The sequence below is a fragment of the Phoenix dactylifera genome, unplaced genomic scaffold (assembly GCF_009389715.1).
Source record: "Phoenix dactylifera cultivar Barhee BC4 unplaced genomic scaffold, palm_55x_up_171113_PBpolish2nd_filt_p 000841F, whole genome shotgun sequence".
Classification (NCBI taxonomy): Eukaryota; Viridiplantae; Streptophyta; class Magnoliopsida; order Arecales; family Arecaceae; genus Phoenix; species Phoenix dactylifera.
In genome coordinates, this window is record NW_024068206.1 from 133,841 (window position 1) to 146,803 (window position 12,963).

The window sequence follows — 12,963 nt, forward strand, 5'->3', positions numbered from 1 at the left end:
GGCCTACGGTGGCCAACCAAAATATTTGCCCTTTGGCCTGCGGTGGCAAACCAAAATATTAGCGCTTCGGTCCATGGTGGCAAACCAAGATATCAATGTTTCGGCCTGCGGTGGTAAACCAGAATATCCGTGCTTCAGCTTATGATGGTAAACCAAAATATCCGCGCTTTGGCCTACAGTGGCAAACCAATGTGTCATGATTTGGCCCATGACTGACAATCCATAACATATCTGGTCCAAATCCTTTTGTTCATCAATCAAATCATTCAATTTCATTCATACCAAGAAAAATCTAATTTCGTATTATATTTCATTCCCAAATTCTAAAATAATCAACATCATATCCCAAACAACTAAAATTATAATACATATATTTAAATATTCATATCACTGATCTTTGATATGTTTATATAATAACGGGACGTATATTTAAATATTCATAACAAAAATCAATAAACAATCACATGACAAAAGACGCAAATACAATAATTATCGAAAAATATTACAAAATATATATTATCCGTATAAGTAATTGTATATAGGACTTCTTATCTCTATCAGTCTCAGACTTCAAGTGCAACGAGCACCCGTCCAATTCTTAATTTATGAACTCAGGGGTAGGGTATCCTATTTAACATCTTCTTGCCAAAACCCACCGAATTTGTTTGAGTTTGCTATATAATTTTTGAAACAATAAGACACTAAAATTTGTCAAACCCCATAAATTATAATCTGAGACACAAATTGTCCATTGAAAGCTAAACCCTATAGATCAATTCTAACACAACTCCCAGCGATCATAGACCACAATTTGATGCCACTTATGTCACAGTTCCTAGTGATCTTAAACTTATGCTCTCTGATTGTCATGCCTCCGATTCGAGATCACGAGCCGGAAGTTGCAACAACCGCCCCACACTCATAAGAAATTCTCTCCACAAGCATGCAAGGAGGTAGAGGGTTGTTTTATTAGACAAAAGAGAGTGTTTAGAGAAGAAAAGCATGGCCCTGGAGTCTTTCATCCAACAGGATTGGGAAACAAGACAGACTCCTACTAGGAGTCTGCGTCCCCCAATGAACTGAATTAGGATTTTTTTTCCCTTTCTCTCCTGCCGCACGTGTAAGGCATGAGCAGGCTCACGCACTTCAAGCCAAGTCATCACATAAGTCATCTAATTTTTAATTGGAAGATGCTGCCAACATCCGTCCAGCATCATACTCACTACTTGGTAGATCATTTAGCATTTGTTATAATAATCCTAAAACCTGATGCTTGCTCAAAACCCTAGAGGAGTAGTTTAATGTGTGTGACTTGACAAAATTGGCTTCACAAAAATTTTCCATTGATCGATACATGATCTGAGACTATTCATGGGACTATTCTCCACAAGTGTGAGCAGAATACATCCTTAGAACATCGACTACTAGATTAAAAAGAAAGGGAAAGAAGGAATCTCCTTGATGCAAACCCCTTCAACATGAAAAATAGCCTCCCTGTTGGTCATTCAGTATAACTGCAAACCCACTACCTTTAAGGCACAATGAATCCAAGACTGACACTAAGGCCCAAATCCTTTTTGCTCAGCTAAAGGAAAAAATTGGAGGACAGATTATCTATACGGTTTACAATCCAATTTCAAGGAAACACTCCTAGTATTAGAAGTGAGGCAGTGATCAATTGCTTCATGACCACAAATGTACGTAATGACCCTAAATGAAGGCAAACTATGACTCGGCTATCAACTATGATAGTTAAGGCTTTAGTATAGGAGTCTAGATCCTCTACCGCACATGCACCAAGAGAGCTTGGCATGCTCATATAGTTTCCTTGACAGTAATCTCCAAAAATGGAGGGCTCTCGTACAATTCCTTGACCTTGATTTAGAAAGCCGGGATGTAAAATAGATGGGAGTAAGAGATTGTGCAAGAGACCTCCGTTTGCAAGATGAGTAATATTACGGCTATACAAGCATGTACTACTCTCTTCTATGCAAAATATGCACTATAGTGGTATTAGAACCTTGGTACTCAAGTCACTTTTTGACCTAATTGTCAAGAATTAAAGATCTATGGCTGCCCCTGTTGGTACCTCACTTATAGAGGGACAATCCGCAAATAGACCCCTCTATGTTAGAACAAACTACATAATTTGGAAAGCACATATGCGCATTTTTATTCAAACACTTGACTATGACATATGGATATTATAACAAAGGCCCTCACAGACTCAAAAAGATTATTGATAGTGTGTCTCTTTTCAAACCTCAAGAAAAATGGGATGAATTAGATAAAAAAAATAGCACAGTTGAATGCTAAAGCCATTAATATTTTGTACTATTCTTTAGATGCTAATGAGTTTAATAAAATATCTATTTGCTCTTCTGCTAAAAAAATCTAGAATAGACTGAAAGTAATTTACGAAGGCACTAATAAGGTTAAAAAATGTAAAATTTATATGCTTGTTCATAATTATGAACTATTTAAAATGGAGTCTAGTGAGTCTATATCAGATATGTTTACTTGTTTCACTAATATTATCAATGGTCTTAAATGTCTTGGTAAATCATATACTGATAGCGATTTAGTAAAAAAGATTCTTGTCATTGCCAAGAACGTAGGAAGCCAAAGTTAGTGACATCCGAGAAGCAAAGAATCTCAACGCCCTTTCTCTAGAAGAACTATTGGATTCATTAATGACTCATAAGCTATCTATGAAGTAGAACCTAAAAGTCGATGAATTAAAGAAAAGAAGGACCATCACTCTCAAATCAACTATTCAATAAGAAGAAGAGACTGAGAATCTGATGATACCGACGGTGATGAGAAAATGACCCTCATAACAAGAAGATTTAGAAAATTTATGAGAAGAAGGTAGGGACTAAGAAAATCTCAAGTTGACTCTAGAAATTTGTGAGTCGACCCGTCTATGCCTGACAATTGCAATGACTAGTTTTCCTGCGAATCTAAGTAAAAAATCATAACTAAAATGTTTTCATAAAATTGAATCGAATGCAAAAGCTAATGTGATTTAAATATCATAATAAATGATTAATATAATGATAATTGTAATGTGATTTGAACTTCACAATAAATGATTCAAATAATGATAATTGTTACAACAAAAGTTAAAGTCCCTTGGCAAAACAATGAGGTAGTTTTAACTATAGTTTGTAGGTATCTTTTTCTAATATTGTAGCAAAAAAGGAAAATCTTTTCTTTATATGAGATAAGAAGAAACATTATACTGAATAAGAGTTTAGGTTATAGTCCTCTTCTACATCCATGAAATAGATACTTAAAAAAAAATCATGTAATGGGAAGTAGAAAAGAGATGTCGGGCAATTGAAAGCATGCCAAAGAGCTTTTTAGAAGAGTTTGAACTAGAGAAGGCTAGTTGAAATGATAGATTTTAGAACTAAATAGAAGAAGATAAAAATGAAATAGAGATTATATAGAAAAAATATGAGAGATTTTAGAGCAATAAGGGAGCCAGTTAAGAAAATTTTTGAATAATTTCATAATTTACAGAGGAGGGGGCATGGGCCTCCAACCCATAGCTCCACCTATGTCCGCCCCATCGTTATTGGTAGCCTACCAATAACGTCTCTACCACTATAGTCACCGCTGTTGTTATTATTATTAGCACTATCATTGTCATCATAATCACCAATAAATACAACCTATGTGGCTACCGAACAAATTTTAGATTTTTAATTTTAGAAAAATAAAAAATAATTTTAGTTTTTGAAGCTTGAAAATTAGAAATGATGCCAAATGCTAGGTTAGTTAAATATTTTTTAAATAACATTTATTTATAAAAATTATAGAACAAATAAATCATACTGAACATGGTTTCAAGTTCTTGACTTGCATATAAATATAAGTAAAGTAGGTGCAGGCAAACTAATCAACCTAGCTATGTACCACCACCAAAGAAAGAGAGAGGAAAAACAAAAAGGGAAAACCAATCACCCCAGCTGAGTTCCTGTATAGGGTTAAGTGGAACCAGCTGCGCCCGCTAGCGTGAGGCTTGAACGTAGGCGTTCCGCTTCCTTCCCATAACAACGAGACGAGAATAAAAGAGAGTCCGAGACGAGGCTTGCGGAGAACCAAGATCAAAATGTTTCTTTGCGGCCGAACACGATGAGCCTGAGATCCTCCCACTTTTTCTCGTCTCGAAGAAATCATGAATCATGCGATAAGAGCCGCGGTCTTTGGCCCTCGCGCCGCTTCTCCTTCGACCATATCCGTCTCTTTCTTCCATTCCACTCCCGTCTTGGAACGCAAAAGGAGGACGAACTGGCACTCTGTAAGTTCGATTTTTCTTTATGTTTTTTTTAATGTTTTTTCCTTTCATCGAAGTTGCGATCTCATCTGAATTGGCCCTGCTTTCTCTTGGATTTTGTTGATATTATTAAGTCTACTATTTTTTTTGTGATGTATTTGGTTGGGTGTTCAAATGTTTGATGAATTGTATGCCTGCATTAATCCGAGGAAACAGAACAAAGCTCAAATCGTATTTTGATCAAATTAAAGGTGATTTTTCTTTCGTTTTAGGTTGCATGTAAAAGTCGCACAGCGAGATTTTATTTCTCGATTTGGTTTTACAACTATAGCTGTTTTTTTCCCAACCGCAATGGCACACGTATCTTTAAAACCTTAAGTGAGTTGTCGCCAAAATTCCGGTATGGACATTAGCTAAATTAGGGTTTGTTTGGACATAAGGCACTCTCACACTGATTTGGGACTTTGCGTGCCTTTTGAAAGTAAATATTGTGATTTGTGTCCTGAAGATTTAAACAATCATATATATCAAGCCATGTCCCATCATTTAGTGTCAGCTTTAAGAATTGTTTCATGCCAGTTGTTTTTGTTTACAAGGCTACCTCAAGTGTGCACCACTGCAACCTTTTCTAAATGCTTTCTTCTGCTTCAGTTTGTGCTACGCAGTCTTCCGTTATTCTTTTCAAACCGTGTGAAACAGATTCAAATACCTCAGATTTTTATTGCACAGATCAAAAGTATAATTTTTCATATGATAGAATCGAAAGTAGAATTTTTCATATTCATAAATTTCTCTTTCTGGTCAACTTGTATTTACTTTATCTTTTTAACAACCAACTACCTTGTTAGAAAGAGCATTTTATAGAACTGAAGATTTTTGAAATAAAAAAAGAAAAATATTTTGATTTTATAATTAAAGTAAACTTTACATGCAGCATGAAGCATGTGTAGATTAAGAAAAATGGGATCCCAAATGCCAAATTTTTCTAAAAGTCAAGATTTTGCTGAACAACCATTTTCCAAACCCTTGTTTTCCAAAAAGAGTTTGGTGAAGTTTTTACAGTCTGCAATTTATTTAATAGAAAGCAGAAAACTTGATAATGAGATGCTAAATGCCTTTGAATAAATTAAATATGCTTAATTTTTTTATAGTATACCTTATATAATTACATACATATATACATCAATATGTATGTGTATTTATATATATGTATGTGTTGTTATATCTTACTAGTTGCTATATCTAATGAAAACTCTTGAGTAATCAATTTCTATGAACATCTTATGTGGTTGTGTATGTGAAGAAAAATGGGGCTGAAGGTTTGCCGTTTCGGTACCAGACCTCGTACCAGTGCCACACTGGTATAGTGTCAGTACAATACAGTATGCAGTTTTTTTGGCGTACCGAGTGTCGGTACGCCACCGGTACTGGTACCGAACTGTATGGTACAGTACGTACGGTACTGTCCATTTTCGGTCTGGTACGGCATACCATGAGGGCCCCACAGTGCTTTTAAAAAATACCCTATTTAAAGGAAGTGAAGTGAACTTTGGAATTTGAGAAGTGTTTGGGATGGGAAAGATTAGAGTTGGTCGCCTCTATTAGCATCCCAATCCAGATTAGATCCAGATCTTGTCAATATTTTTTAGATGTGTTAGATTTGATTTTAAACCATATCTGTTAGCCTTCCCATCCATATAACTTTCCTTCAATAAATCCTTCTTTGGTAAATATATTATTTTGTTTAATATATAATAAGTCACTTAAAAACAATCTGTAGACATTAATTGAATGAAGTAACCAAACTTACTCAAAAAGAGCAAGTAATCCACATGCATAGCATGTGTCCAAAAACTAGTATTTATATATTATAGCTTCAACTCATGTGGCTTACCCTTTACTTTCAATTGTAAATACAATGCAGGTGAGGATGAATAGGAAGTAACAGAAGAAGCAAAGATAAAAAAAAAGAAAAGCTTGCAAAGCATCAATGTAGTACAAATAAAAATTAAGATTTAAATAATCATGCACTATATATATATTTGCGGATATATATGTATGGGGCTATGTATATATCTATGTGTATATATATGTATATATATGTGTGTATATATGCGTATATATGTGTATATGTATGTCTATATATATGTCTAAATGTATATATATGTATATATATGTCTATATATATGTGTATATGTATGTCTATATATATGTATATTTGACTCTTTGCAACCTATTGAGGATATAAAAGGAGTTGTTTGACAAGTTTTAATTCTTCATCACCTGTTTAGGATCGATTATTACTCTGTGATGCAAATGACCTCTTCGACATTAGTCTTGAATTGTTGTCAGGATAAGTATGAGAAATTAGCTCAAGTAGAATTGTATATCTTGAAGGTATAATAAATTTATAATACTCATCTTAATTTATATGAACATATATTGCAAGTTCTTTGAGTCGTGTATATAGTTATGTACAAGCATTTGGTTTTTTTGCAGAATCATAATATTTTGTGAATTGGTATGTTCTTTTACAATTGACAAAAATATTATAAAATAAAAGTGAGTGTTTATCTATGATAGTTCCTAGACCCTCTCAGACAATGGAACATGAATTATCTATTCTCATAAAGTTCTTCAGCTGTATAGGCTATAAGCAAGGTACACCGTCTCAGTACTAGCCCTGCACCGATGCCACTCTATTATTGTATTAGTACGTCCGGTACGGGGGCCAATTCAGCATACCTAGTGTTGGTACGCTCCCCATGCCGCATACCGGTACCAAACTGGTGCAATATGGTGCATCCTGTATTGTCTGGTTTGGTACGGTATGGCATACCTTGGGTATAAGTTTTCTTTTTTGTTTCGAAGTTCTTTAGGTTCTTATTATTCTCTTTCCTAATAGAAATTTCAGCTTTCTTATTTTAGAAATATTCAATTAAACCTCAGAGGCAGTTGTACTATAATCCCTTTCTTAGATTTTGAGTACCATTAAGGTTTTATGATTTGATATAATGGTATGCCTGTTTACAACCATACTAGTAAAGCAGTAATTTGATTGCCGTGAAAATCAGCTTCTTAAATAAAGGCTGCTTACATTTATTATATTTTTGGAATTTTCATTCATGTTGCATGCAATCTATTACCAGTTCAAAAAATGCAATGTTTTGAACCTCATGTCTTCAGCAATTCTCATTGGCAGAGATTCAATTATTATGCAAAACGAAGGAGAAAAATAGAATCAAAAAGGACATTGCTACGCAATATTTCTGAGTATGCAGAATACCTTTTTGAGGTTAGCTTCTAGTGTATTTTTGAGTTGTTTGTAGGCTTGTTTGCTTTGCATATTTTCACAATTCTGTACCTTTTGGAGCTATGTCTCTGCTATATCACTGCTGCTTAAAACATGAGAAAGTTAATTGAATGTACTGTCATATACTTCCTAATGTTTTATTGTGTTGTTATATAGTGTTTAGGAAACTTTTTATCCATGATTGTTTTTTAATCTTTTGGTTGTGTTTGCTTATTTCATTGCCTAAATGGTGGACTTATAATAGACAAAGCATTATCGTGTATACTGGCGGTCTGCTATTTGTGCATTTCCTCAATTGATGATATCTTGTTTTAGAGAATTCTTAAATTGTTTGTTTGCAATATGGAAGTCATTCTTTCAGCTGCTTCCATAAAATGCCTCTGCGATTTTTCCACATCTCTCATTTTACATATTCAAAGTGGTTGATTATGTCTGACTTAGTATTTCGATTGAGTTGTAATGAATCTTTACTTTCATTGGAGAAAGTCCTGTCCACTGAAGAGTCTGGATAAAAAGAAGACTTTTTTCTTCTTTGTTTGGAAATTAAAAGACTTTAGCAGTGCCTTTTCAAGTCCTGTAACTATTACTTAAAATCCTGCAAATGTTTATTCATTTTTACTTTCTGCCTATGTGCACTTCTTTGTTGATTGATTGAAAGTTGGTGCTTGTTTACTGGGTATAATTTATGCCAGGAAAACCAATAACAATTATGTTTGCCTGAATCATGCAATTGCTGTAAACTGAAAACAACTTTTTTTAACCCAAAGTAGAGAAAACTAAAATCATGTTTGACTATATCTTAATTTGACCATTACCTTGATTTTGATAAGAAAATCTTCTATGCTTACCTGGTCAAGGTTTTAAATTAAATACAAAGAAAGCATGAATGGATCAAGGGGACATGGCTATAGCTTTGATGGAAGCTAGAAGAAAAGATCGAATGCGAACTGTTGCATTCACTCTCTCCTCTCTTTCTTCTCTGTAAATTTGGCTTCCATGCTGGTTCCACTTGAAGAAATTGAAACACCTTTTCTCTGAGCAACAGGGAGCCTATGATACGGATGGCATAAGTGCATATTTTTCCCCTAGTGTTATTAAGTAGCTGTCATGGTTTTGATACTCTTACCTTTATCCAATGGTTTATGGTCTGGGTTGGGTTCATCTAAATGAATAGTTGTGAATTATAAGAAGCATCCAGTGATATTAACTTTCGTCATTAATTTAGTTTAGTGGGCTTCTTTTCTGTTGCCTCTGCTTATATTCTTTAATTGTTCATGAATTTGGATGTTCATAGATATATTTTAATTCTGTGGTTTTCTTTCCAAGCCATGAATTTATGAATTATCCCATTTGAGTTATTTCTGCAAAACTTTGGATGACAGTGGTACTTTAAGTTTCAAAAAATGGCAATAATATTACCAGCTTACATATGAGAAGTTTTAATTATAGTTTTATGGGTAAAAGATACTGTTTCACCATGAAATTGGATTGAAAAAGGGATCAAGGCCTGCTTTTTTCATTGTCATGACATGTACTGTTGTGTCAAGCATTCTAGCTGATAGAGAGATCATTAAACTAGTTCTGCTTGTATATTTTGTCCAAATGCATCATTTGGTTTTGATAGGATTGCACAGCCTAGGTTTATTTGTATATATGCAACTCCAGTTATGTTAAGTGACTGGGAGAACTTATTTTTATGTAAGAACATGTCAATAAACATTTTGTGGGTCATAACTGAAGAAGATGATCCCTTCTTATCACTATTACATTCTTTATCATGGATGATTTCAATATCTTCATGATGACGAAAATAACCTGGAAAGGTACTACCATACAATGCATTCTTTGACAGCTTGAGCTTTTTAAATGTGGGAAGTTTTGCATCTGCTCAGTTAACATGCTCATTTGTATTATATTCTGATTTTGACCTCAGAAGTGAGGTAATTCAATTTTGATGCGCATTGGCAGCTTCATCCATCTTTATTTTGATAGTAGAATATTATAGAAAAGACAACATGGCACTCAATGTTTATGCTTTAACGATCGTCCATTAGACATTTGTTTTACATCATTATTGCTCTTCTTTAACATTTTTCTAGTTGGGTCTGGTACTGTGTGGGACCATGCTTTTAGACCTTTGTCCTCACCTTTTCTGCCTTTTTTTTTACTGAGATTCAGAGCTGGCGAGATGAAGATGAACGAAATGCAAGAAATGATGGAGCCCCATGGTTTAGAAGGCACTATTGGGCCAGGGGAACAAAGAAAAGTGGTTTCTGTGTTCATGAACCTCAATCAGAAGATTACAGAAACAAGAGTAAGGACATCGTTATCTTTGTTCTGCACCAGTTTTATTCTTCTGCCAATAACTTATCCTCTGACAATGACAACAAAGTATCCTGTTAATGCATTGAAAAAAACCCTTCCTGTTCATCAAGTTCAATTTGCTGAAGATTTTTTTCTCATTTCTTCTTCCTCTCTCTCTCTCTTCTATGAGGATTTGCCTAAGATTCTACAGTCGTCGTCAAACCTAAGAAAAATAAGATGTTTAGAGGATGGAAGGAACATCCTTCTGGAACATGCAGATCAAAAATGAACTATTGATATCAAAATTGATCTTCTTTTTTAGGAAGAGGTGCATTTGTATTTTGTTCGACCGACGATGATGATGATGACGTTGAAACCATATTCCGGTCTGCGTTTGGAAGGGCAAGATACTCTTATTGGTCTTTCAGTGGTTCTGAAAATTTTCAACGGAGGAATTCTTCCAGCCATGCTTACAGTAAAAGCTCTTGGAACTGGAGTTATGAATCAGATGATGAAACTGATACTTCCCAAGAGTCAGAATTAGCTTCTGAAAGGTTAGCTCTTGGGTTGAGTGCATCTGGTCCATTAAAACTTGAAGAAGTTAAAATTGCGTAAGTTCTGAAACTTTTCGTTGTAAACTATTACTGTCATTATATGATATTTCTCCTGGTCCATTTGAGTTTATTACCTGAATGTAGTAGGTTAAATGTTCATTTGTATTTTCAAGGACCTGTAGCATGATGAATTTGTTATTATGAACTTATGCCATTGTTTTTTCAGGTATCGAGCCTGTGCCTTCAGATGGCATCCTGATCGTCATCAAGGTGCATCAAAGGTAAGCCAATTTAGCTCCTTTTTTTCATATCTACCTTTTTTTCCTCCTCCACTCGGTAGAATCAATGTAGGTTCCAAGCTTAAATGGAAAAACTTGGTTGCCAACAAGTAGGTGGCGAGTTTCATGCAAGAGGCTAAGCCATGAAAATTATCTATAAACCAGAGTCATAGCAATAGGAAAGTTCATCTTGTATGTCTAAACATCAGGTCTGCCAGCAAATGCTTTTTTTCATCCAATGGCAACAAACATGAGATGCTTTCAAGATTAGGCTTTCGCATGGTAGAGAATTGACCTGTTTTGGAAGAGAAAGCAAGTCCACAGACCTGCTTTGAAGCTAATGCTTGCTTGAAGCTTTGCTGCATATAGGGAATGCTTAGATATGTATAATTTATCTCATGCAAATAGATTATGAATACAGCTTATGCAGTGGAATGTGTTATCCCAAAATTGTGGAGTGAATCTTCAACGCACCAATTTAGAAAAAGATCTCTTTGGATCCCCCAGTATCTCCAAAAGCTGCATATATTTAATTTGTCTATTCAGATATTGATCATTCTTCCCCCAGCTCCTAATTCTACATTTAATTGAGCTGTCATTATATTCTCGGACCTGAGAAGCTTATGTTGAAACTAACAGAGCAAAATTATCTGTTTTGGATACATGAACAGATAGCAGCAGAGGAGAAATTCAAGCATTGCAGTGCAGCGTACAAGACGTTATGTGATAGATTGACTGTGAGCTGAAGATTTTCAAGGCATGAGAGAGAATCAAGAGGGTTGATCAGCAGTTCTGTAACAGTAATTTATTAAAGGAAAAAGCTTTACCCCAGTTCCTTGTTAAATTGGCTTATTCAAGCATGAACTTGCCGCGACATATAAGATGCCTCTTCAAGCAATTAAATGTATCATTTAAAAGAGTTGATATATTTAACAAAGTTAACAAATTAACAGCATATCTATAGCCATCCATCAGTGGCAAGTTTTTATTTTTTATTTTTTTTATTGTAGTAGTCATAAATCTAGAGATAAAAAGAGTAAAAGGTTCTTGTATTCACTTCAATATTTATTGTGGTATATTATTGGAGGAAGTAGGATGAAGGACAAAGGGTTTATTGGTGCCTGCCGTTCTCTCTTGAAGCTGGAGAAGCGCTGAGGAAATTTGTTGCTTTGTGCTTCTCGGTTAGTGTTGGTTGGGACCGTCTTCTTCTCTTTTTTGCAGCTCTCTAAACTCTGTATGGGTTCCATATTGGATGATAGTAAGGAATAGACTGATTGTTCTAATAGATTGCAGGCGCATCGAGCTTTGTTTGCCTGCTTGGGTCTCTGCTCAGGGTGGAAGTGAATCTTTCCGGTGACAAATGATGCATCATGCTTCAGTTGATTGCAGGCACCAATCTTTCCTCATCTACATGGAGCCTTGCTTGTGGGTTGAAGCAGCAGCACTTCCAGCAAAATCGCTAGTGACGTGAGAAACTGGTGCAGCTTCAGCGGACTGAAGGTGGATGGTGGAATTTAGGGTCGTAGCCTTTTTATTTGTTATTCTAGTCTTTTGCTCCCTCTTCTCCAATGTTGGAGGGTTTTCCAGCTACAAGAGCTTCATGGAAGGGTTTTGTAATAGTATTGCCATTTTGCGCATTGGTCATGTGTACCATGTTATCGTGTCTCAATTTTAAGAGTTATGCGAGTTTACGTCTTATTTATCTTTTTATGATGCCTAGGGTGCCAAGTTTTCTGCTGAGCATGAGGCATGCATCATTGTTTCACACCTCCCACCTCCCCCTCCCAAGGGAAAAGAGGGGTTTGGTGCTTCAGCGCCAATGGGCTAACCTGCTTCTCAGTGTGGATGGCCCAAACCGTGTCTGAAGGTAAGAGCAAACCATTATTTGTCTTCTGATACATACAAGTTAATCTGCATAATGGGCTGTGGTCAATGCAAAAGCTGTCATATTATGGTATTAATTGATGCACTTGGCCAAGGTCTCTGACACATTGATAGTAGTATTTGAGCAACTTAAGGTAACCTTGGGGCAACCCAAATGGAATCTATAGTGATATAAGATCATTGTGTTTGGTATTGCTATATTTCAGTGATTAAAATTTTTTCGGTTATTCATGAGTAACCTATTTGGTATGATCATTGATCATGTAATATTAAAATTGTGTTTGATATATTTCATTTATTTTGTAATTACTAAATAGAATTCTCAAAAAATTCTAAAAAAATACA

General features: G+C 35.2%; 1 protein-coding gene across 3 annotated transcripts; it reads left to right on the top strand.

Moving 5' to 3' along the window:
• Nucleotides 1-3,937: 3,937 nt before the first annotated feature.
• On the top strand, nt 3,938-12,430 carry LOC103710537. Of its 3 annotated transcripts, XR_005509194.1 has the most exons (7): nt 3,974-4,309; nt 7,488-7,580; nt 9,771-9,912; nt 10,225-10,513; nt 10,683-10,737; nt 11,406-11,915; nt 12,028-12,430. XR_005509194.1 is itself a non-coding variant. In XM_026805985.2 (6 exons), exons 1-6 carry the CDS (start codon nt 4,187-4,189, stop codon nt 11,478-11,480), a joined length of 771 nt encoding a protein of 256 aa, XP_026661786.2. In that variant the 5' UTR covers nt 3,969-4,186; the 3' UTR covers nt 11,481-11,786. The 3 variants fall into 3 exon arrangements, 2 of the variants coding, with proteins under 2 accessions (XP_008794516.2, XP_026661786.2); XM_026805985.2 differs by lacking the exon at nt 12,028-12,430 and having other exon boundaries at nt 3,969-4,309; nt 9,777-9,912; nt 11,406-11,786; XM_008796294.4 differs by lacking the exons at nt 7,488-7,580; nt 12,028-12,430 and having other exon boundaries at nt 3,938-4,309; nt 9,777-9,912; nt 11,406-11,786.
• Nucleotides 12,431-12,963: the final 533 nt, after the last annotated feature.